Source organism: Tenebrio molitor, chromosome 7 (genome assembly GCF_963966145.1).
Source record: "Tenebrio molitor chromosome 7, icTenMoli1.1, whole genome shotgun sequence".
NCBI lineage: Eukaryota > Metazoa > Arthropoda > Insecta > Coleoptera > Tenebrionidae > Tenebrio > Tenebrio molitor.
The window spans coordinates 17,417,344-17,440,307 of NC_091052.1; the positions used below are offsets into that span (position 1 = coordinate 17,417,344).

The following is a 22,964-nucleotide window of genomic DNA, read 5'->3' on the forward strand; positions in this document are numbered from 1 at the left end:
TACCATGAAATAAAGTTATACGGTATTGTGTAAGTCGAGATTACAATACGGAAGGCTACAACAGTTTTGGCATCGACCACTGGTGAAAGTACAAAACATTCTGCCGCAATTACCGAGTAATGTAAAACGTCCATCAATGCGCGCTTATTTCACATACACAATTCTTCAAACGCACAGGAATGTGAGAGTCACTTTATTATTGGAGATTTCGCGTGGATTGCACCATCGGAAAGTGTCTTCCTCTTGGGGCAAATTTATATTTAAATTGCACGGACAAGAGAAAAATTCAATAGACTAAAACGTCGATTGGGGCCAAGGATCCCGTTCGGATCATGCACCTTTTTAACTGGGTACAGAGTGGTTCGTGTGGTTCTGCTCGCGGCGACGATTTCTTAACACCGTCTGTTAAAGGCATTAGATCTATATTTATAACAGATATATATCCGTTCCCACAACTTAACCGCACAGCTCTGACAAGGGTAACTTGTCCGCAAGTTATTTAGATAGGAGTTGGGTATCCGATCGATCGGTTGGCTGTTGAAAAGGTCGGCGGTGAAAGCTGAAAAAACGCGTAAAAGGGCCGGCGTTCTGTATTTTCACAAAATGTTGGCGTTCTGCTATCGCCTAAAAAAATATTGTTTTTGTACATCTGACGCATCAACGCTTTCCCATCACAAAATTATCTCGTTCGTTTATCTTTGTTTCTGCCACCATCTGTAAAACAACACAAACACCGTAAACGTGCGATTTTCTTCCGATCGTAAACTTTCACACCGTCATCATAGCCGTACCGTCCATGTGGAGGTTTATGAAATTTTAATCGGAAAAACACGACGTAGGTAGCTCGACACCGCCTGAAAACAGTCCAGTAATTGTTCAGGAAATTGGATCGGATTTTATTTTATTATTCATTAACAACTCTGACTGGGGATTATCATTTATCACGTTGGGGATATAAACCGAATATTGCGAGAGAGTAGCGAAATAAATCTTGGATTAAGTCCAGTAAATTTGTCGAAAACATTTTTATAATAGGTACCTGATTTTTTTTTTCATGTACCTATCGGATGTTCATTTAAATTTCTCCACAAAGTTGATTGTGAACTCACCACGCATATCAGCCGTTTAATCTAATCTCACTTTTTGCGTTGTTTGTGTTTTTACTCTGCAGACTGACAAAACATTTTTAAAACTTGCAAATTGTGCAAAATGTTAGAGAGAAAAGTTTCATAAACTGACGAGTTCTCCCATTGGTTAAAATCAACACACGTATTTCAGATACATCCTATACAGGGTGATTCTGAAATAAGTTTGGAAAAAAAAATGTGGAGTATCCTTGTCACAAAATAATTCAATAATTTTGTCTATGACTTTCTCATCTTCACCAATTACCGGTTTTTTTTCCAAACTTATTTCAGAATCACCCTATATATTCAGATCTTCAAACTAACAAGCAAAATAACCGTAGCTGCTTGATTTTCAATACAAATCATTCAATTCATAATTTAGTCCGTTTAAAATTTGTTGCTGATTATATAAATATCTATATATTTTAAGGAGATCAAATCACTGAGGGCATTAAAAACTCTAAGGGCATTATAATATGAAATGTATTTGAGTATTGTATTAGGCGGCCACATTGAAGAATAAAATTGTTTAAATCTCATTAAAAGTCTGGCGTCAATGGGTCAATAAATGACGAAACACCCTCGTACAACTCAAGTTACTGAAAAACAATAACCATTCTAAATCACATTGATTGGTAACTCAACAAGTTTACAAAATCGTCGTGTTTAATTAGTTTAACAAAGTGGCCGTTGAGTGTATTTAATGTTACCACTTCGTGTTTGTTTATTTTGCTCAGTTCAAAGCTTCTTAAACAGAGAGGAAAAAGAACGTCATTAAAACACGTTGATTTTTATCAAGTTTATTTTTCTTTTTTCTTAACACAAAAGATATTTTTCACAACTGTGTCACGTTCTCTGAAAGTTTTTCTGTTGCAGTTTAATAAAGTCGTATAACTATAGATATTGATATTAGCAATGAAAGCCAGGTACTTACTGTAGAGTGACAACATTGACAACGCCGCAGTGAAGGATGTTTGATAAAGTTTTTAACTGTGCTTAATGTGTCTAACTGTGTAGATAAACAACTAAAAATGAAAAAGTGGTCAACACGTAATAATAACACAACTAAAAATATCTTCGGTGAAATGCGAATACTAAAAATGAATACATACATAACTAGAAATTTGTGCGCGTTAGTTAAAAGTTTTGAACGGCTGCAGCTGAAGAGTACATCATCTGAGGAAATGCTTACACAGTAATTGACTGAAAAGATAATTTTTGCGAACCTTTGAAATTCAGATTGCAGCATAGTACTTTTACAAACGTCAAAGATAAAAGATGATTTTGTAGGTTGCATAAAATAATGTAAATCTAGTTGTTTATTTTAATTAAAAAAATATTGCGTAAAGAGTTCACCGCTACTGACACAGCCTCATAAACATGAGATTATATGTCAGATCCAGATAAGTAAAGATCACCTCATTTTTATTTATCAAAAATATAGCTGAATGAAGTTGTCGCGGTACATTTCCTACGGTGAAAGTTGATTTGTTTAATTTTTAGAAGTATTTGAGGCTAAAGGTGACTTAAGTGTTCTATTTTAATGATCTGCATGTTGAATTGATAACCGAACGACTTGTAAATATTTTGCACACAAAAAAATAATTGCATTGATTTCAATTATCAGCATACTTGACATTTATCCTGATTTCGTTTTTACGACAAATAAATGTATGGTCGGAACGTTATAGACATGGATTGGTGACTTGTCGTTAAGTTGGCACTACCAGGAAAAGTAACTGGACGCGCTTATATGTATTATAAGGTATGTATTTGTAATTTATAACAGATTTCTCACTAAACTAGGTACAGTTCAATCATAAATTTTAAGCGACCTTGAATTTGACAATCGACATCTAAAACGTTTGTACTATACATACTTTCAGTTAATTAACGAATCGTAAAATTCGAAACGTTTGTCATTTTATTGTATTAAGTAGAATTGTGATCTACTTTGTTGCACCTCACATCCCCACTAGAGTTCTATATTCACTTTCCTCGACCATAATAATTGTTTTGTTTGCGTGTGGTAGTGGAACAGTGTATAGTGATCCCAGAACTCTAACGTTTTATGATAGGCAATATCGTTATGAAATTAAGGGCCAGTTTCATAATAAATTTAAAGTCGACTTTATCTTAACGTGACTTTAATGGATTGTTGCAACAATATGTTTCTATGGTAAATGGTGAAAGTAACTTTAGGGTGATTATGAAATTGGGGGTAAACAGCTTAATAAAGAATCAAGTAATGGACGTAAATAAACAGAGCTTTAAGGGTCGGTCTTTAGTCTGGGGGCTGTGGATTTAGAAAGAGGGCAGACGGTATATACCAGATAGTCTTGGACGAAGTCCTCTTCTCACTAGGAGGTATCAAATACTAATCCCCTCGTTATTAGTATTGCCTATCATAAAACGTTAGAGTTCTGGGATCATTATACATTTAATAACCAGCTGTACATCTTGTTGTTTTTAACTGTTGTAAATACTAATACATTCCATGCACAGCACCTACGAGCTGTAATGAATTGAAATTAAAGTAGAGTAGTTGGTGGAGGGTATGTAAACAAGTGAGCAGACACGGTAATTTTCTAGATGAAGAAAAATTGGGTTAAAGCCGTTTTATGCCGTGCACGAATCAGGAAGACTTTTCTACCTATTTTTGTCTCATTCTGCTATTGGATTTTTTGCCCAAAACAACGAATAAATAAACGAATAGCCTCTTCAAATGAGAATGTTTTTATCGAAAAGGCTGAGAGCGCTCAGATTCGATATTAGTTGTGTCTACAATCATCTGTTGTTACACAATCCTTTCTAAATTTGTCAGAAACGAGTAATTTTGCATAACAATTATTTACTACGGCACTAATATGGTAGTGATTTTCTGTGCCGAAGTGCGGCGACGACTGGTCATGTACGGAGAGGTTAGAGGTGAGTAGAAAGCAAATATTCGCGGAAGCTATTACTGATGACCTCTCTGTTACCTCGTGTTTCAAAATATTTTCAGCGCTAAATAAATTAATTAATTCTCCACAGCAATTATACGACGGTAATTCGATAAAATGTTTTATGCGCCTCGAAGAACGATTCTTTTGTTGTTTGTCAATCAAACGGCTTATGATTATTTGCACCTTACTGATAATTACGTTGATTTTACAACACAAAATAATCAGTTTATTAACAGCTCGTGTGTACTGTGTGAAATTTACATTACTAATGGGAAAGCTGCAAAACATGTTTATGAAATTTGCCAAAATTTCAAGGCCTCTGCAGGACCTGTGTGACAAGTAGAAAAATTTATTGACCCAATTTCGTCCTCGAATTTACGCACTCGTACCGAATTCGTTTGATATAATCTATTTTACTCAAAATTTTACTTAGAATCTAGATTTTCTTTTTTCTCTTGTCATTAGTGTCATTAGACAGATTAAAAATCTCAATTCACATGTTGAAATGTTTCACTTTTCTGTAAAATTTAGTTGGAGTTATTTTAGAAGGTGGGAGGAAAGCAGTAAATGGATAAAACAAATTTGGAAGTGACGCACAGCTGACTGTTTCTCGCTTGCTCGGCTAAACTCGGCTCCACCGAACTTACTCGAATGAGCCTTTCATCTCGGAGCGTGTGACGTGACGCGGGAATAATGTCCCGGTGCGACAAAAGAAGTTTTCACTTCAAAAGTTGCATTGATGTGGGAAGGGTGATAGATAGATATAAATAAAGGATCGAATCGCCCCCCTTAAATGGAGAGAGTACCACGAGCTTATTAAGTGAGCAGCTCATTAAGTTTATAATTTTTAAGCGCTCCATATTTCAATTAAAGACTAAATTAGAGTAGTCCGTCCTGTTTCATCAATTCGGCGTCTTAACGGAGGCAATTTAGTCGGATGCATCAATGAGAAAATTAATTAAAACTGAGGTTTCCGGCAAATGGTGGCGTGATTGAGGAAAGGATATCCATCTGACAGTTTGGCCGATTACCCGATAGCCGGCTCTAACAATGGCCTAGTATAAAAAATTGCGTTGTAACATGCAACTTATCTCGGCGTAATGTCGAACACGATTAATACTGAAAGTTGTTATTAAATGAGAAATAACAACGATAGGTGGACATAAACCGTACATGCCCCGGTAATTTCTTCACGTATGTACCCACTACTAGGTTGTCAAGTAACCTGATTAAATATTTTTATGAAATTTGTAAAACACTGGTGATTGGCGAAAGCTAAATAATATTGGTTATGGGTAGTGTGTTGAAAGAGCAGGTGGCCGTATTGTTATGCAATTGGCGTCACGGTGAATGTGCGCCGTGGGCTCCTGCAGCGCCACATGTTCCTACATGTTCGCAGGAATCGGATGGACTCTGGCTGGGCTCACCCACCAACAGTCGGGTGCAATGGAAATTTATTTATGGTCGTTTCTGAGATTAATAGAGGTAGGTAGACGAGCTATGTTTTCTCGCAAATAATTTACAAGAGAATCGCTTGCCACTTTCCCTGTGGCGGCCCACGTAGAATCATCTCCACCCTCTCTCGCTTCGAGTAGATAAGGGAAAAACTCGGTCAAACTTAGTTCTCGAAAGAAATCCATCTTGTGAGTATAAGTAATTTTTTTCAAACTTCAAAGTGTTGAGACAAGGAATTTCCACTAAAAATACTGGAGCTCTTCGGTTTAAAATTAGAGAAGTTTAATATTTACGTTTTTCACTGTATTTACTTTGTTTCGTGGTTCAGTCAAGGAGAAATATTACTTTTCTGCTGAAACATCGAAGTCGGAAGGGTGAGTCAGCAAGAACGGCGCTACCAAATGCAGTGGTGGATGATGTGGCGGGGCACAGAAGCAATTGAGTATAATAATGGAAAATAAATTAAGAAGTCATTTAATTTCATTAGTCTCAAAATTAATTTCGTTCTATCCGACAACATGCTTGCATCTAACTGCAGGGTATCTATAAATGATTGTCGTGTCAAGCCAGCTTTGGAAACAAATATTATAGTGCCGCCTTTTTGAAACAGATGCCCAACTAGCGCAACAGACGTTCTCGATGACGTACTCATATTGCACTTGACAAATGATACAATGAAATATTTTAGAACGTTATTATTAAGGCAACGGCATGTTCAGACAGTCAAATTACTCCAATAAAAATTTCTGTCGTTTTAGTGAATTTGCTGAAACATGAATACTGTACCTACAGGGTGATTCAAGTTTTACCGCTTGATCGAAAACACCCACTTCTAATCGACTTAAAATTCTCAAAAAATTCAGGAATGATTGTGTATCGCTGTAAAAATTTCTGTAAAAATTTAAACTTTTTTAATGAAACAGGTAAATATTTCGTTTTAATTCAATAACCACTATGTTTATGGCACCCTTTAAGGACTTAAGAATTAGTAGAAAAGTTGTCAACAGATGTCTACCCAACAATGAGGTATTTATTTATGACACTGCAGTTGTAAATCTTGGCCATTTTTTCCCTCTTAATGTTAAAATTGGAATAATTCAAAAACTAACAATTTTCTTTTGATGCGAATTTCATAAATGTGTTTTTTAAATTAATTGTGAATTATTAGCCCGTACGAATTTTTTTTTTTTTTATAAAAAACGATTTTTTAAATTTTATGGCTCTGAATGAAGTGATATAGGAAAAATGATTGCACACATTTGAAGCCTTATATGAAGGGAATGTAACCCCAACGTTTCATAATTTTTACTAATTTTTTAATAGAGTTTATCGTGCGGGCGGTAAAACTTGAATCACACAATGGATTCTAAAAAAATCAACCGCAAAGACATTAGGAAGACCTGCACCGGATCAACAAATCAACAAAACTGTCATCGGTCTAGACAACCTTAGTGGCAAATTTTCGTTGATCTGGGAATGTATCTGTTTCCTTAGTAGCGTTAGGTGCAAATAATGTAACGGATGTTTTTTTTTTTTAATTTGGCGTCGAAGTTGGCTTGAAGAATCGATTGCGAACGCACCACCGGATTACAACTCTGCTCTGATCAGCTGTTTAAATCTAACCTCACTTTCTGCGCTGTTTGTGTTTTTAATATGCAATTTGAAAAATCAGTGTTTTAAAACGAGTGGTTCATTCACAATCGACTCTTCACCTCCAAATTTAAAAAACAACCTTTACAGCGCTTACCAAAGTTTAAAAACCATAAAAAATGTCATTTAGTCATTCCTCAGTAAGCAACTACATTCTCATTGTGCCCCCATTTGAATGACACGACCCGCCACTGACTAAATGCAACAGTTTTGATCCGGAATGCAAGGCAAAAACTGCATTTCAAAATCTCCACTCAAGTAGCGTTCGCTAAAATGTTTAATTTTACTTAATAACCGCTCGAGGTAATCGAGGGGATAGTAATGGTATCTGTGTTGGAAAAAATTAAGACGGGGAAAATTATACCGTGCCAGTCTGAAGAAAATAAATGTGTGAAGTTTCGTGTACAATTATGGAGAACTCAATTCGGTGTGTTTGGTGCTTGAACTTTCGTTCTCCAGGTTCTTTACCCTTGAACTTCTCTTTTAACCTTGCCAAGAAGTAAAATCTACATGCCTGAATACTAAAAAGAACAAAAACATTAACTCATTTTATATAACCAATTAATTTGAATAAATACCCTTGATCGCTTTTACGCGTTTCAACATTTTTAATTCATAACTATCTTTTTTTATCGATTCAGCACTGTTTCCGGTGAACATTAATTCCAGTAAATAATGGCATATATGAAACAAAATATTTAACAGAGATTAGGGTCGGGGAAATACCGAACTCATAAATCGTTGTTCGTTATTGCGAGTTAGGCCTGCACTGAAAATTACTGTAATCTTGATTGAGGGTCTGTTTTTAATAACAAGGGTCGTATATCTCCCATCTCCCTTTGTTTCTGCAATGATAATCATCAATCACGTTTTTTCGTGGAACTAGATTTAAATCATCATTTTGATTATTGATTCTGCAAGAGCATCGAGTAAAGAAAGATTGACGATAAAATCTACCGAAAGCAACCTTATTTGAATGTCAGAGAAAAATCGTTGAAGACACGCAAAAGTTGCCAACAGTAGTAAATGTTTACCCAACACTTTGCTGTAAAAATGATTTCATAAAAGAGTTACGTAAAAGTCAACGATGGATTCCTACAATTAATTATCTCCCATTTTTTGTTGAAACCGCAGCTTCTTTGTTGCCATAAGCGTTCTGGTAGTGTATTTGCTCAGAGGCAAGTTCAATAATGACAATAAACGCTTTCCAACGCTGTTTACGAGCGTCGATGCTGTCTAAATTTGGCGCTGTTGGAAATACAAATATAGATTTTGAAAAGTATGACCTAGATTAAGTGACATTGGGGTTGATAAACAAGCTTGAATGACGTAAATGCTGGGGGGTGAGATACATCTTGAAACAGTTGTAATTTTCGTGTAGCAATTAATTGGGGTTGCTTTGCTTTGTTCATATCACAGTTGGGCAGATCCCAAGGCAAGATTCAATGGTTAACAACAAATGTCCATCCTTATAATGCACTATTTGTTAACACGTGTTTGTTTGTGATAATAGTAATTGTGATAATAACCCGGCACTTACTTAAACAAATTAACCATGGAAATCGTAGTCTCATGGTGTTTCCCTTTGATAAAGAAGCTTGATATTATCCGAGTTATGTAATTGTAAATTGTTACTAATTACAGAATCAAGGTATGTGGCTCCACGATGCTGACAATAATTAGTTTATTATTGATCCCCTTGTCGGAAAATGGTAAGTAAGATCACGTAATTCATTCTTCTGAGAAAACTTCCAAGAAGATTTAATTAATACTCGGTATGGTTCATTAGAAAGAGGTGGAATTTACAGAAACAGAAACTTGACTGCAGTAAGGCGCTTTATGAACAATTGTTTGCAATGTTCTTTCTCTGTTGCACAGACGATTGGCTTGACTTGATCTTTTCCAAAAGGCTTGCACTTAATTAGATTGTTGCCCATCTATAAATAAGTTGCCGTTGTGGACGGCGTGCCTCTTATAACAGCATCGGTAGAAAATTAAAAATAAACCAGTTAGCCCAGGTACAGTTGAAAATTTCAAGGTTACTATAACGGCCTTGAACTTTCCCGTTGTTGAGGTGCGGTTTCGCATTATTTATTATGTAGAACGTTGTTTACTTCCAGTCAATTTTACATAACAAATAACTTTGTGCAGCATTCAAAAAATTTCTTTATTATCCCTCGACACTTTTAATTGGCTCGTAACGAGCAAGTGCAATGTCAGCTGTTAAGTTACCTGTCGGAGAGTGTGGGCAGGCAACTGCAGAAATAATAATAACTACGTATGCAAAGCACCGTAGATGATGGTCTACCAGTTAGGGACAACGACACGATATCAGTCCTATTTCTATCTCAGCAAACTATTTCTTCTTCTTTGTTTGCATGTTCAAGCTTATACATAATTGTTTGAAATATTACAGTTTCTTCTAATTGTAGATCTAGATTTTCGCATAACACACTAATTCGGAAAAATAGTTATTAATTTATATTATTGGGACCATGTGAGTGCTTGCAACAACTTAAAATAAAATATGTACGGCATATTATAAAAGCAATGTTCCATTAAGCAATTCTGTTGTAATGGTTGTTTACGTCATTGTGAACTTTCATGTAAAAAATGTATCACATCTAGTTTTATTTGACGATATAGTTCTTTTATTTTTTGTTGCGCCTAGATAAAAATGTGTGCACTTAGTAATATAGAAATGTGTTTATGACATCACGCCAAAATGGCGACGTATCATGAAGATACCTATATCAAAATGAAAAGGACAGCTCGTGAAGCTACATCAGCGCCACTCTTCATAAAACAATATACCAACAGGAGTAACACATTTAATAATTAATTAAACAGTAGGTTTTTATTAGAGAAAATAAAAACACGTAATTTGACAATTACGTAGTGTGATGGTAAGTGGGATTTACTTAACAAATATCCATTCGGGTTTGCTTTTATTTAGAATGAAAATTATTCCGCAAAACCGAATCTTGTCGGCTGTCAAATGGTTGTTTCAGCAGTGCGTTTACTGAAGGGGTGCAGATGTTTTATTACCGATGTGATGTATGAATGTATGAACAATAAAGCACGCCGAGCTTTGTATCAGGACAACACTGGTGAAAGAGAGAGGACATAGGAGGGTACAAAAGGGACAGTTCATGCAACTTAACAACAAAAATATGCTCATGTGTACCCAAACTGAGCGCGTATACCTGTAGGTAGAAGCGGCGCAACGACCTAACAGGCCTCGGTATGGTCGATGTGTCCCGATAAAAATACTAACTAGTATAACCAGTTTTAGCTAATCATTGCACAATAAAAGCACAAGGGTTGCGTGTTGTGCTCAGATATTCGCGAAAAACGACTGCAAATAGGAGGAATAAGATGTAATTTATTTGTATATTTGCGGAGTCAAATACGTTACCGACAATTCCAGACATGTGTTCTTGCAGAATTGATCGGTTCGTCAACTATGTCAGGTATCCGAGAACACTACAAAGGAAACTTGATAATTGTAGTGTTTAGGGAAAATGTATTGGAATAGATCGATCGAGTCATAAAATTACGTCCTTTCATCGAGAGAGTGACAAAGGCACGGCCCTTTACGAGGTCCTGGTGCGATCCCATTCCTGCAACAAATTAAATTTAGTGATGTTATTCTATTTTGATCAAAGGACACCATGTCGCTATGGTTAATCCAAATTTCTGCAAGGCCGCGAGATATTAAAGCGACATAGCTGTGGGTGGTTTAGATCTAAAACAATAACAAGTTCATGTAGCATGAACATCATAAAACGTCGTAAATCATCCGCAAATTGTTTTCGCAGTTAAAGAAACTTACGAAACAACACACACCGTAAATGTCCGTACAGAAAACTGTAACGACACAGGAGTGCCAATCGGATGTGATCGGTGTTAAAACGAAGAAAGGGATAGCTCTCGTCGGTTTTTCATTTTCTTTTATACACAGCTGGTCCATAACTCGGTACCTATTTAATTTTGACTTGAAATGAATGGTTGAAAAGTGCATTCAATAAGGAAAATGATGCGGTTTTATCTTTCACGTAGAGTAAGATATCGTCGTGTCAGTTTACGAAAACGACAGCAAGAGTGATGTCAGTGGCGGCGCTAAATGTCAGCAAAGACGCACCTAGAGAGACACTTGTCGCAGGCAGTTCACCTCGGCCACTAGGCGGCCCTGACAACAAACAAGACTGCCTCTCACCTACTGGACTCTTGCTGTCTTAACTGAAGAGAAGATTACTGCATTTGGACAAAACTGGACAATTATGGCGATCTTGTAGCTGCAGCAGCAAAACAATGGTTAATTTGTTAACATTCGAACCAACTTAAGCTTGGATGGTTTACTTATTTATGGTATTGAAAAAAGAACATACGTGCAGCTCAGTGCAACAATTGAAAAGGTAGTACTGCGCCATCTGCTGATGAGAAGCGTTGCTCTGTAAAAAAAGCATTTTCGCATTTTCACGAGGACAATTAAAAAGAGTTGAGTCCAAATTAAAATTGGGGTTAATTACCTTTAATCTAGATATTCGTGCGAGGCTCAAGCACGAATTATTTTGTATTATTTTGATTGTGTTTTGATTACGTGAAAATTTAACTGCAAATGGAACAAGAATATGAATCAATTCGACAATAAAAAAGTAACAATTCGAGGAAGTTTGCGTTCATTGAAGTTAATGTTTCTCAGAATTAAATTCCTGTTTCTGCGGGTTTTTGTAATCTTTCAATAAGATGGTCTGTTAATTTTTTTGTAACTTTCTTCAAATGCTTTTAAATAAGTTATTCGTGCAATAATATAATATATAATAATGAGGCAACAGTTTATTTAAAATCCGTAGGATTATCCAATAAGTACATGTTGTAATTTAATAAAGCATTATTTGTTTCCATTTTTTATACATATTTAGAATGAACTTGTTAAAAAGCAAAAGTTCTTCTCACGAACACAATTATTGATTAATATTATCTGAAGTAGACGAGAGAAATGTGAAAAAAAGTGCGCCCAACGTGGGGCTCGAACCCACGACCCTGAGATTAAGAGTCTCATGCTCTACCGACTGAGCTAGCCGGGCTTAACATTTTGATGTTTATAAATACATAGAAACGCGTAACAGTATCTATTTATAACTAACTGTCAAAATAATTGTTAATTTTAATATTTCTGGAAGCTGCTAACACCATTGTCATACTCACAATAATGATAAATAAAAAATAATTGTCTGCTGCGACGGTAAACATGGAAATGTATTGTTTTGGTTAAAAATATTCCATTACAGTTTGATCGAATATTGAACGTTAATTATACCTTAAATACCTACTTATTGATAAAGCCGTTATCATTAGATTGGCAAAAATTGTCATTTGTTTCAATAGGTGGCCACATAGAATTGTTTCGGGTGCTAATTAATAAAGGACGTGCCGTATTTGCTGTAAATAATCAGGATTATTGATTTTATTGAGGCCTCAAAAGTTCAATTTGCATTTGACATTTTACGATTCAAAGATAGCGGCGACATCTATCACCGGTTCATCTCAAATATATAGATTTCTTCTGATCACTAGAAAACTGACATTAGAAGATAATTTGAAGGCAGCACTGTCTGGTCTAGCTCGGACATCCACCGAAACTTCAATATTTTGACTTGAGGAGCCAGTGCGCAAAACAAGTGAAGATCATGAATTGGAGGGGATTTCCGTAAAAACGTCATTGGTTTGACAGTTCGTGTAGGTGTTGTTTCGTGTGGGAAGTGTAATGGTTTTGTATGAAAACTGTAAAATTGTGTGAAAACGTCCACATAAAGGGTGAGTGATCATAAAGAACCGTCAGATTATTGTCAGAACAAGGCGTCGAAGACTCGATACAGACCGTCTTCAACGTGTAACGATTGACCTTGCCCTTGCCTCCAACATTTCCCTTTTATTTAAGAAATTCTTGCAATTCCTGTCAGCTGGAGATTTTTTTTGTTGCCCAATCACGTGTAAAAATAACAATCATCGTAATTTATGTAAACGCGTCATTTGTTAATGCAGTCTCATCTCTTAGTTATGCGCAACCATGTAATGCCTTTCATTATTATGTTATTATACTTGATTACAATTTACTGTTACGGAGAGGTTATTGTTTACTTTGGGTACGACACAATGCAATGTTTGTGGCACCAATTACTCCGAAACTAGCAAACTCCGCAACTTTACGTCCCATTACCCGTTATCATCGATTAAAACACAAAGGTAGTGATAAAATTTGATTTTGGATTGTTTTTGTAAGCATCGTTAGCCATGGACCGATTCTTTCTTTCTTCGGGAGTTGGATGAATAATAATTACATAAATTGTTGATTCAAGGTTGGTTCCGCCGAGCCGCAATGGTTTTTTTTAATCCCAACCTTGAACCCAGGTTGACTAACTTCCCATTACATGAGATTCAGGCAGCACATGCAAAATGCTAATTTAAACAAAGCTTAAGTGGTGTATGGTACCTGTTACTTATCTATCGTGAAAACGTACGTTGAAAAAGACATGTCAGTGTAAAAAAAATCTGTTGTGAGAATGTTTCATATTGACACGAATCGAAGACATCGATAGCGAAACTAATAGAAAAACGTAGGTCACTAATGGTCTAAAGTCTAAAGAACAATTTTACAAAGTCAATTTTACTAATTGATTAAAACTAAAGTATGTAGTTGTGTATTCAGTAAAAGTAAAGTAATATTTTGTTGAAACTAGATGATCGTTTAGTTTTATTTAAATTTAAATGATTCCATTTACGTTTCTGATTGTTTAACGATAATTGAAGTTTCAATGGTTCAACAACATTATCTACATAATATGCATTTTGATAAATACATATGTGATTAAGAAACCTAAGCAAATTTATTATCTATTTGCGTAATTCACATTTTTAATAGTTATTTATATAGGTCTTAAGGGCATAATCAGGAAATTATGGCACGAGGGCATGTTTAAAGCCCAAGAAACGAGGGCTTTTAAATTCCCTAGGGCCATAATCGACAATTATGCCCGTGGTACATACAACGTTTTATTCTATTTTATAATTTCTAAAAGATTCAGACAAATTTTGCGTAATAATAATAATAATAATAATAATAATAATAATATTTTACCACTTATAATTTCAGCAACGGGAATAGTACCGCAATCTCTTTTTAAAAATTTAAAAATTCTGGATTTAGAGAACACATTGGTAGTTGAAATTCAAAAAGGTATATTATTGTACTCATGTCATATCGTGAGGAAATTCCTTAACATTGACACAGAACATAATACACAACAAAGTCAAAATGCGGAGGCGAGACGCCGGTAATTATGTTGATAAGCGCTGCACTATTACTTGATAGTAATATCCGTAATAGTGTATGTACTCCGGCAAAATTGCCGTGCCGCCGGGTGGAGGTGGGATAGTATAATAAATAAATATTTAGTATTCCTTAAAGGAAATCAACTAAAAGTTGTGTCCATGCAAATTTAGTTAGCTATTTTTAATGTTGTTAGGGTTAGTGTGTATATAATGTATGATTTTCTTTAATAAAATAATGTTTGATACCATTGTTTGAATAATTAAACCAACCGTTGCTTGGCAGATTTTTGACAGAACTGTGCCATAAAGGCCAATTTATGTCCTCATTTGGGGGCGTATAAAGACGATTATTTACTAAAATAGAATAAAATAAATAAATACATTTCGAAAATACCAATTGTGCGAATTATTCTTTGCACATAGTAGTTCAATACTCAATTATTGTACAGATCAGGGATGTTTGCCAGTAAATGTGAAATCATTATTATCAGATTGTTTAAATTGATAACTAAATTGATACATAATGAAAACATTGTTTGTTTAGTCATTTAAAGTGATATGAGAGCCTGCTTTGTGGGCATACACAAAAATAATGCTTGTTATCGTTAGCCAAATAATCCGAAGATAATAAGCTCGTTTAACAGTTCAGCATACAGTTTTACAGTTCACATAATAAATATGTGGCGACATTTTGGAATTGTCACAACTGTGAACAATTTGTTATCGAGATGACTTAAACGTCTCTATTAGATTTTTAGAAATTCAAAATTCATCGTATTATTTTCGGTTCAAATTTGCGAAACGTTTCAAATTCGTTATAAAGGAGTGAAGTTACTGTTGCAACAAGCAGAAGGTACATACTTTTTTCTACAAACGGTTGAAATAATTCATTGCCAGTACAATCTGTAGCGTAGCTGTGTAAATATCCTCTTTATCTCTATTTACATTGGAATATGAACAAAACGAAGTAATTTTCCGAACGCATCCAAAGACAATAAGGGCAGTTTAAAACGTGGCGCTCGTGCGATGCTCGAGAAAAAGGAGCTTTTTTCCTCGGAATTCAACAGGATAACGTTGACGTCACTCCTGTTGCAGACGTCATCAACCAGAGGAGGGTTGGGAAATTTCATTGGGAGTGACCCAGTTTCAGTTCAAATGCCTAAATTCTGCTGGCTCCAGCCATTCACTGGATCCTATCCTTTTTCATTGAACGTTTTCCTGGCAATTTGTTTGCAAAGTGGAAATATCTGCCCCCTCTAATAAGAATATATCGTGGACCTATTTATTCCTAAGTGAATAAATCGTGATAATTCGTTTTTTTCTCTCTTCCATTTCATACATAAATAATCGAGATTGCACGGGTCATGATGTTATCAACGTCAACACTGGCAATGAACGTTGGTTTCACAATTAATTCTTTTTTAAGTAGTAAAGCTGGTAACATGGTAGAAATATTTTTTGGTGTGATTATTTGCTTGTTTGATTGTTTCAGGTCAATGAATTCAGGGGCGTTAGGGTCAACGATCCCTAATGCTTCTTATAATTTTTTTTTTTTAAATCAAAGTTTGTTTCGGTGATTGTTCGTGACTTACCTTGGTTTGACGTCGTAAGTACCTCATTTATCAATACAAACGTAAGTGGGATAATTTAGAAAGAAAAATGTTTACAGAATTTGATATTTCGGTCTTCTTTTGATCAAACTCATATCATGTACCCAAAGAACCCAAGTTGCGACAACTTCATCTGATCAATTGAAATGTAGAACTCCCCTTTACAGTGTTTTCATTTTTAACCAGATAATGGACGTGTCATCAGTTTACACAACTCCATATTACTGCCAAATAATTCATATAGATCGGGGGACAGTATCCTCCGACCGACACCAAATGTTAGCGGTTACAGCTGGCTTGTTTTATTTTTACCTTTTCACCTCCAAAAAGATTGGGTTTTGTTGAGTTTTCTAATGACGTTAACCAGTTAAGGTTATTAATAATATGGGAAACTGTTAGTTTCTACCCACACGTTAACCTTAGGAAAATATTGGTTATCGACCAAGTTCTAGACTTGATGAAACAAAAAAGACCAGGAAACGAAAAATTGAAATGATGAATTAGTCCTTTCGTTGTCACATTTAGGTAAAGAACGGGGTAGAGGGGGACATCATGCTTAATGCGCCAGCAGAGAAACTTCCACGAAATGGTACGCCAGAAAATCCGCATAGCCTGCTGCGGGATAAGGACGACCTCCGAAATGAACTTTACTAATTTCCAACGTGAGAAGGTTTAATGGTCAACGATGGGAAAGGGTTACAATTTAGGACGACCCCTAAAATCAGTAGCTACACTTGTCGAGAGTGATACTTTTGAAATGAATTTTCCACCAGTACATGTCCGATTGCATAACAGATAAAAATGGAAAAAGCTGAGCGGTTATCAGTTTTATCACTAGAAACACTGGAATAGATCAGTAGTTGTAACGATTCTAGCGTCACAAACTCGCTTTGTTATTTGCAAGGGTTAGGTCTGTTGAAATGAGTGAAATTCCTTCGAGTAAACGATCTTCAGTCCCATCAGAAGACTGTCGAGTTCTGAAATCGTGAAAATTATCGATTCAAATTGTATGACGCAGCCGGAACTGAATCTTTCAAGTTATTATTTTTGTGTCATCGAGTGTTTGGGACAAACTTAAAAATAGTTCTTTTGTTGACTCATTCGCGTTTCACATGGTGTCGCCCTTTGGAAATCAGGATATGTGGTAAACAATTTCCAATATCATTAAGAGTGTGCAGTTTTCGGGAGAAAATCACACGTTTTCATTCAGCAATCAATACTTCATTCAGTGATGCTAGCGGGGATTCTCCAAGCAAACTCGTTCAAATTTATTACGCTCAGGAAATTGGGTCATGACCACTTATCCTCTGTGATCAGACGGGGAATTGATTTTTACCTGATGCTTACGATGTTATGAATAATTATTATCCGCATGAATAACTTTATCAGGCAAATACGTGCAACTCGTAACGTTCGATTCTTATTAGTGGAGATTGTTCAAGAGAGGCGTACGATCACCTAAAGGTTGTTGAAGTTACGTCTCAATTCATTGTTGTCCAATGACAAGCATCAAAGATTTGAGTAAGTAGAAGTGACTCAGTATTTGCCTAATCGCGGTATGCTAACAAAATAGTCTCTCCTCGACTGTTTTATATTTTTGTTAAAGTTAGTTGTAGCGTCCTTGGTTTTTACCAAACTGTTTTGTAATATTCATTTTGTGTTGACGATAGTTAAATTACTTTTTTTTTTTTGGTCAGTGTCGACGACGTTAATGTATCGATTAGCAAATGGGAAACTAATGTGTAACGAACTTGTGAAGGAAGAATCAATTCTTCAACTAAAATTGGGAAAGGTAAAATGTTTCCATTTTCAAGTTGTGTATTGGTTTATAATCGAAATACCTAACTGGCAGTTGTGATGGTTTCAGATGTTTCGCAGGTGTTATCGATTGTCATTTAGTATTAAGCTATGGCTCACATTATCCCTTTAACACATGTTCGTTTGCACAGCCCATAATTGTGTTTCAACATTAAACGAAGGAATTGATTTTTTATGTCAATGACTGGGGTGAACCCTAATTTGAATGAATCGAACGGCTTAGAATTGATTTATGTTGTAAATGTAAATGTTGTGCCTCTTTTGGTCGTATAAATATTGTATAATATGTTACCGCTATTATGTATCTTGATGGAATTAAATTAAATTGGAAAAATAAGGTTACCGTAAAGTACTAATTAAAAAGACGATTATTCGTGATAGCCTCCATGAATTATTTTAATGTTACTGCAACATTACCTCCGTTTGAGTTAAAAAAAAATCAGTTTGTCCGAAATTAAGTTAAGCGTTTAAATTATAAATTCAGTTGATAGCTTTCGAAGTGCCAAAGTGGCGACACACTGGTATTTCCTGATGGTTGTGCTCCACTTGCGCCCCAAGCGGCGGCGACATTTAAATATCACGCTTGCCGTCATGCGAATTAAGTGTCTGTATCAAGTGCGTCATTTTGTTTCAGGTAATACTTGATGCGGATCATTATGAATCAGGAACCCTTAGGGGTGGCATCAGACGTGGTGCACCCGAACGACCTGCCGAGATGGAGCGAAATAGCTCCAGCTCATTATTTGACTGATTACAGTGCCAGCGGAGCACCCAAGCACAATAACTCACCCTTCCCGTACGACCCCGAAATCAATCACAAAATTATCTTATGGTAAGTGATAGCTCAAACTCCATCGTTGTAAATTGTAGTTTGTTAAAAAGATAAATGCGACGGTAGACCTGTTGTTTTGTGATCAACTGCTTTTGCATTTGCGAGAGCAGCGTCACGTAAGTCCCTAAAGGCGGATGATTTATCTATAAAATTATCGATTTTTGACGTAATATTTAATGGGGGATCTTTTACGGTCTGCGCGCCGAACAAGTGGTTACATTATAAATAAGCTGTGGGGGTAGTCATTTTGTCGCGAAGACTATTTTTAACAACATTCCATGCAATTAAGGCACACGAATAGACTAATAACTGCTGTGTGTTTGTTTGTCCACTATTATTAACGAGAATCGGTCAGAAGTGAAAGAATTTCACATGCAACTCCTTTGAAATGTATTTGAATTATTCAATTTTCAGGTCTGGTGATATTTCAGCACTCCAAGTAGATGCTATAGTCAATTCTACAAACGAATCAATGAACGAAAGCAATCCGGTCAGTGATAGAATTTTCCAAAGGGCCGGATCTGAACTAAAAGAGGAAATCAATCTAGATATAAGAGGTAAATTTTCTAATACCTACGTAAGACTCTTGGGTAACGTTTCCTTTCGGTTGCGTCAAACGACGAGGGAGGGCGTTCGATAGCTGAAGCGGCGCCTTCTCACGGTTACATCCAGCATCCGATGAATAAGTTCCTGTTTGTTTCAGAGTGTAGGACAGGAGATGTACGAGTTACGCAAGGTCATGCACTGCCAGCTCGATATATTATACACACCGTTGGACCCAAGTATAACATGAAATACCAATCCGCTTCGGAAAATACATTACATATATGTTATAGGTTAGTAAGATGAACACAACCAAGTGCCGCATTGTACATGTACATATTTCGCTTGAATAAGTTCACAACAAATTCTTGCAATAGTACCTAATAATACATAGTATTCGTAATAAGAAAATAACGAGAGGGACTTGTAAAGTACCCTTTAATGTTGACTGTAATCGTTACGTGATCTTCTGTGATTGACAGTTTGATCATTAGATTGCCGCAATCAGTAGGGACGGGGTTGTTGCAGTCATTAAGTCAAAATGCCGGTTTAGTTTCACAGTAAAGACTATCAGTAATAAATATCATTTGAAATAATGACATTAAACATTATCGTTAAACGTTCCTATTGTTAATACAGGGTCATTATAGAAGATTGTAGTCCAAGTTGGCGAAAAAACCGCATGGAAAATTTATGGTTGCCGCTCCATATGAAAATGATCAAAATTATGTGAATAAGTGAATACACACCGTTCACAAAATTGAGACTATTGACAGTTCACGCCACTTTAGAGTTATGTTTGTATAGAGCGGCAAAAATTTCATAACATGGGCATCGCTTGCTTCGACTACAATAATTTATAATGACCTGTACTAAGAGAACTAATAAAATTGCTTATTTTCTGCTGTTTGAATATGATAGTGGCCTTGATATTTTCTAAATTGCCGAAAATTTTTGCTTATCAAGGAACAAGGCGTCCGAATGAACCATAAAGATGTAGATGAATAGATGGGACTAAAAAATACAAGGTGATTCACGAATAGTGTCTGATTGAGCGCCTTTATTCCTGCAACATAAATTACTCTCTCATAAAATGATTCGCTGTTTTTTAATTTGAATAAAATTTTGTGATCGTAGTTATCCGCAAGGGCGTAACAATGATTTTTTGCTGGGGTGGGCCAGATTTTAAACCACAGACAGATGATAGATAGATATTGCAGATGTATCTTGTTTTTAATGTGTTTTACTTTTATTCTGGGGTGGGCCAGAAGGATTCTGGGGTGGGCCGGGCCCACCTGGCCCCCCCATTTGCTACGCCCTTGGTTATCCGATTAAAAAAAAATGAAACAATAGTGTCAATCAAATGTGTTAAAATAATTATATTTTTCTGAATAAATCAGACACTATTCGTGAACCACCCTGTATAGAATGCAGATTACATAGTGGTAAAGAAAGAAAGCAAAAGCAACCTCAAAGATACTGAAATTTATTGTAAAAGAACACAAAATAATTTTTAGTGGGAAACGTTCAAGTAGAATTTGCCAGAACGCCCTTATACAATACTTAGACAAAAATACTCACTAAATATTGGATGCCTAAGTATGTATAAATCTAATCAAGAGTCTTGAAATATTTTACGAATGCATATCCAGCATAATAACCTCTGTCCATTTAAAGAAGAGATAAACCTTTGTAACAATCACTCACCGTTGATCTTGCGCCTGTTTATAAACAATTTTATGTTTTTTGTTTAGTTGAATGAACCATTTTGTAATATATGAGTACTTTTGAAATAAAACATTTTTTTTAATAAAAATAGAGCAAAAGAAAACATTTACATAATCACAAACTAGAAGTTAAACTTGACAACAGTGACAGCATCAGGTGACAGCTTACAAGGTGTCATAAGCTACAACACAGGGGAAATAATAGATATTATTTATACAGAGAGATATGAAGATTATTTTTCCCTGAGGTTGACGTGGTTATAAACCCAGGGCCTTTGGCCCGAGGTTCATAAGTCAACCGAGGGGAAAAACATGAATATCTCCCGTGGTGCAAACAATATTTTATTTTTTAGTGTCTGTACTTAAAAGTTAAAATTTTCTTAAAAATATTTTGCAGGGAAGATTGCGTGAATATGTGGTTGCTATAGTTTTGTTCTCATGAGTTTGTTGTAAACAATGTGGAGAACGAAAAAATTTGAAAAATCCCAAGGGAGAGAGTTGTTTTTCACTCGCATTTTAAACCGGCCCCCTCATGCCAACAAAAGCCCAATTTACACACGAACTCGTTAAATAAACAATGAGCACAACTGAAAACAGTTGCACAAAGTTCAATTTTATAGCATTGTTTCTAGTGATTATTAAATGTGGGCTTGCTTTTGATAGTAAATGTCAGTGTTACATTTTATTTTAATGGATTCAGATTCTGATTCTGAAGCCATGTTGTAGGATCAAAATAAACTATTAAGGGGGTAGATTATTATTGTAACAAAGTTTGGGAGACAATTTGAAATTTAATTTTCAACGAAATGACATTCCTTCATCAGTACCAACTCAATGTCATTAAAATAAAAGTCACTAGATAATTATTTTATATTTAAAAAAATTACATTAATGAAGTCGAAATAGAAAAAATAGCATGTTATACTCGTTTCATAAGACATGTTGTCAAACTCGCTACGCTCGTCGTGCTATAAACTCTCTCGTTCGACAATGGACTGTCAACTCGTGTAACGATTGTACAGGGTTATTATAAATGATTGTTCCATCGCAGTTGGCGTTGAAATGAAAATGCACACAAAATTTGGATGTGCTGCCAGCGTCCCAACGTTAGACAAACTAAAGTATATTTTTTCCTGGTAGGCGGTTGCGCGCGTCATTTACAGAATCCTGCAACGAAATGCGACCTTCCTATTGGTTACTCTATTCCACTAACCAATAGGAGAGAGGTCGCATTTCGTTACAGGATTTCGTAAATGGCGCGCGCAACCGCTTACCAGGAAAAAAAAGAGAGTGTGTCGTAAAGACGCACGATAGAAGCGAAACTTTTGTATTACAGGGAAGAGGGAAATCAGAATATTGTAAATTATCACTGATAATACTCACTGATAAGAGGAGATGGCTGAGCCGAGGTGCTAGTTGCTAGTTCATTGTGTTTATTATTTACACCGTTTTTTTCACATTCTGAACTGTCACTTCGCTCGCACGTTTTCTTTTCACATTCTGAACTGTTACTTCACTCGTACGTTTTCTCTCAGGCCACGCTCTTCTTCTTTCTGCGCCTGACTTAGGCATATTTACAAGAAAATTGTATATTTTAACGATAACACTAAACAATATAATGTCGAAATGCGTAACTCATTGTTTATTTTTAAGCCTCCAAATTAAAACAGAGGACATTATCGATAAATCCCACGAGTGTGACAAAGACAGAAGTATACACAATTTTAAGGGATGTTTGTATCGTGTCAAACAGATTAACTTACATTTAAGTGAGATGGAAATATTGGCGCAACCGTTGTGCGAGACAGTGTTTACCCCCACCACTTTTCGTCACACAAAAAGGTTGCCTCCCATAAAAAGTTTTACTTCAAAATACAGGGTATATCGGAGATATTAGTCTCACTCATGTTATGAGGCTTGCA

The 22,964-nt window shown here is 35.7% G+C and overlaps 1 protein-coding gene, 1 long non-coding RNA gene and 1 other non-coding gene across 5 annotated transcripts in view; 1 reads left to right on the plus strand and 2 right to left on the minus strand.

Annotated features, from left to right (window-relative positions):
* LOC138135831 (uncharacterized) overlaps nucleotides 1-22,964 on the minus strand; it is a 325,387-nt gene that overhangs the window by 294,469 nt on the left and 7,954 nt on the right. The gene's annotated exons all lie outside the window — the stretch shown is intronic.
* TRNAK-CUU (transfer RNA lysine (anticodon CUU)) lies at nucleotides 12,195-12,267 on the minus strand. Its single transcript has one exon. It is a non-coding gene; the product is annotated as a tRNA-Lys (tRNA).
* Gdap2 (ganglioside induced differentiation associated protein 2) overlaps nucleotides 12,845-22,964 on the plus strand; it is a 33,975-nt gene continuing 23,855 nt past the window's right edge. Inside the window, exons 1-4 of one of the 3 annotated variants that reach the window (XM_069054727.1) lie at nucleotides 12,845-12,997; nucleotides 18,575-18,772; nucleotides 19,187-19,329; nucleotides 19,476-19,608. In XM_069054727.1, the coding sequence (XP_068910828.1) occupies nucleotides 18,585-18,772; nucleotides 19,187-19,329; nucleotides 19,476-19,608 (464 nt within the window). In that variant the 5' untranslated portion in view covers nucleotides 12,845-12,997; nucleotides 18,575-18,584. Of the gene's footprint in view, nucleotides 12,998-16,019; nucleotides 16,119-17,014; nucleotides 17,644-18,574; nucleotides 18,773-19,186; nucleotides 19,330-19,475; nucleotides 19,609-22,964 lie in introns of those variants that run through there. The other 2 variants (XM_069054729.1, XM_069054728.1) reach the window with 2 other exon arrangements.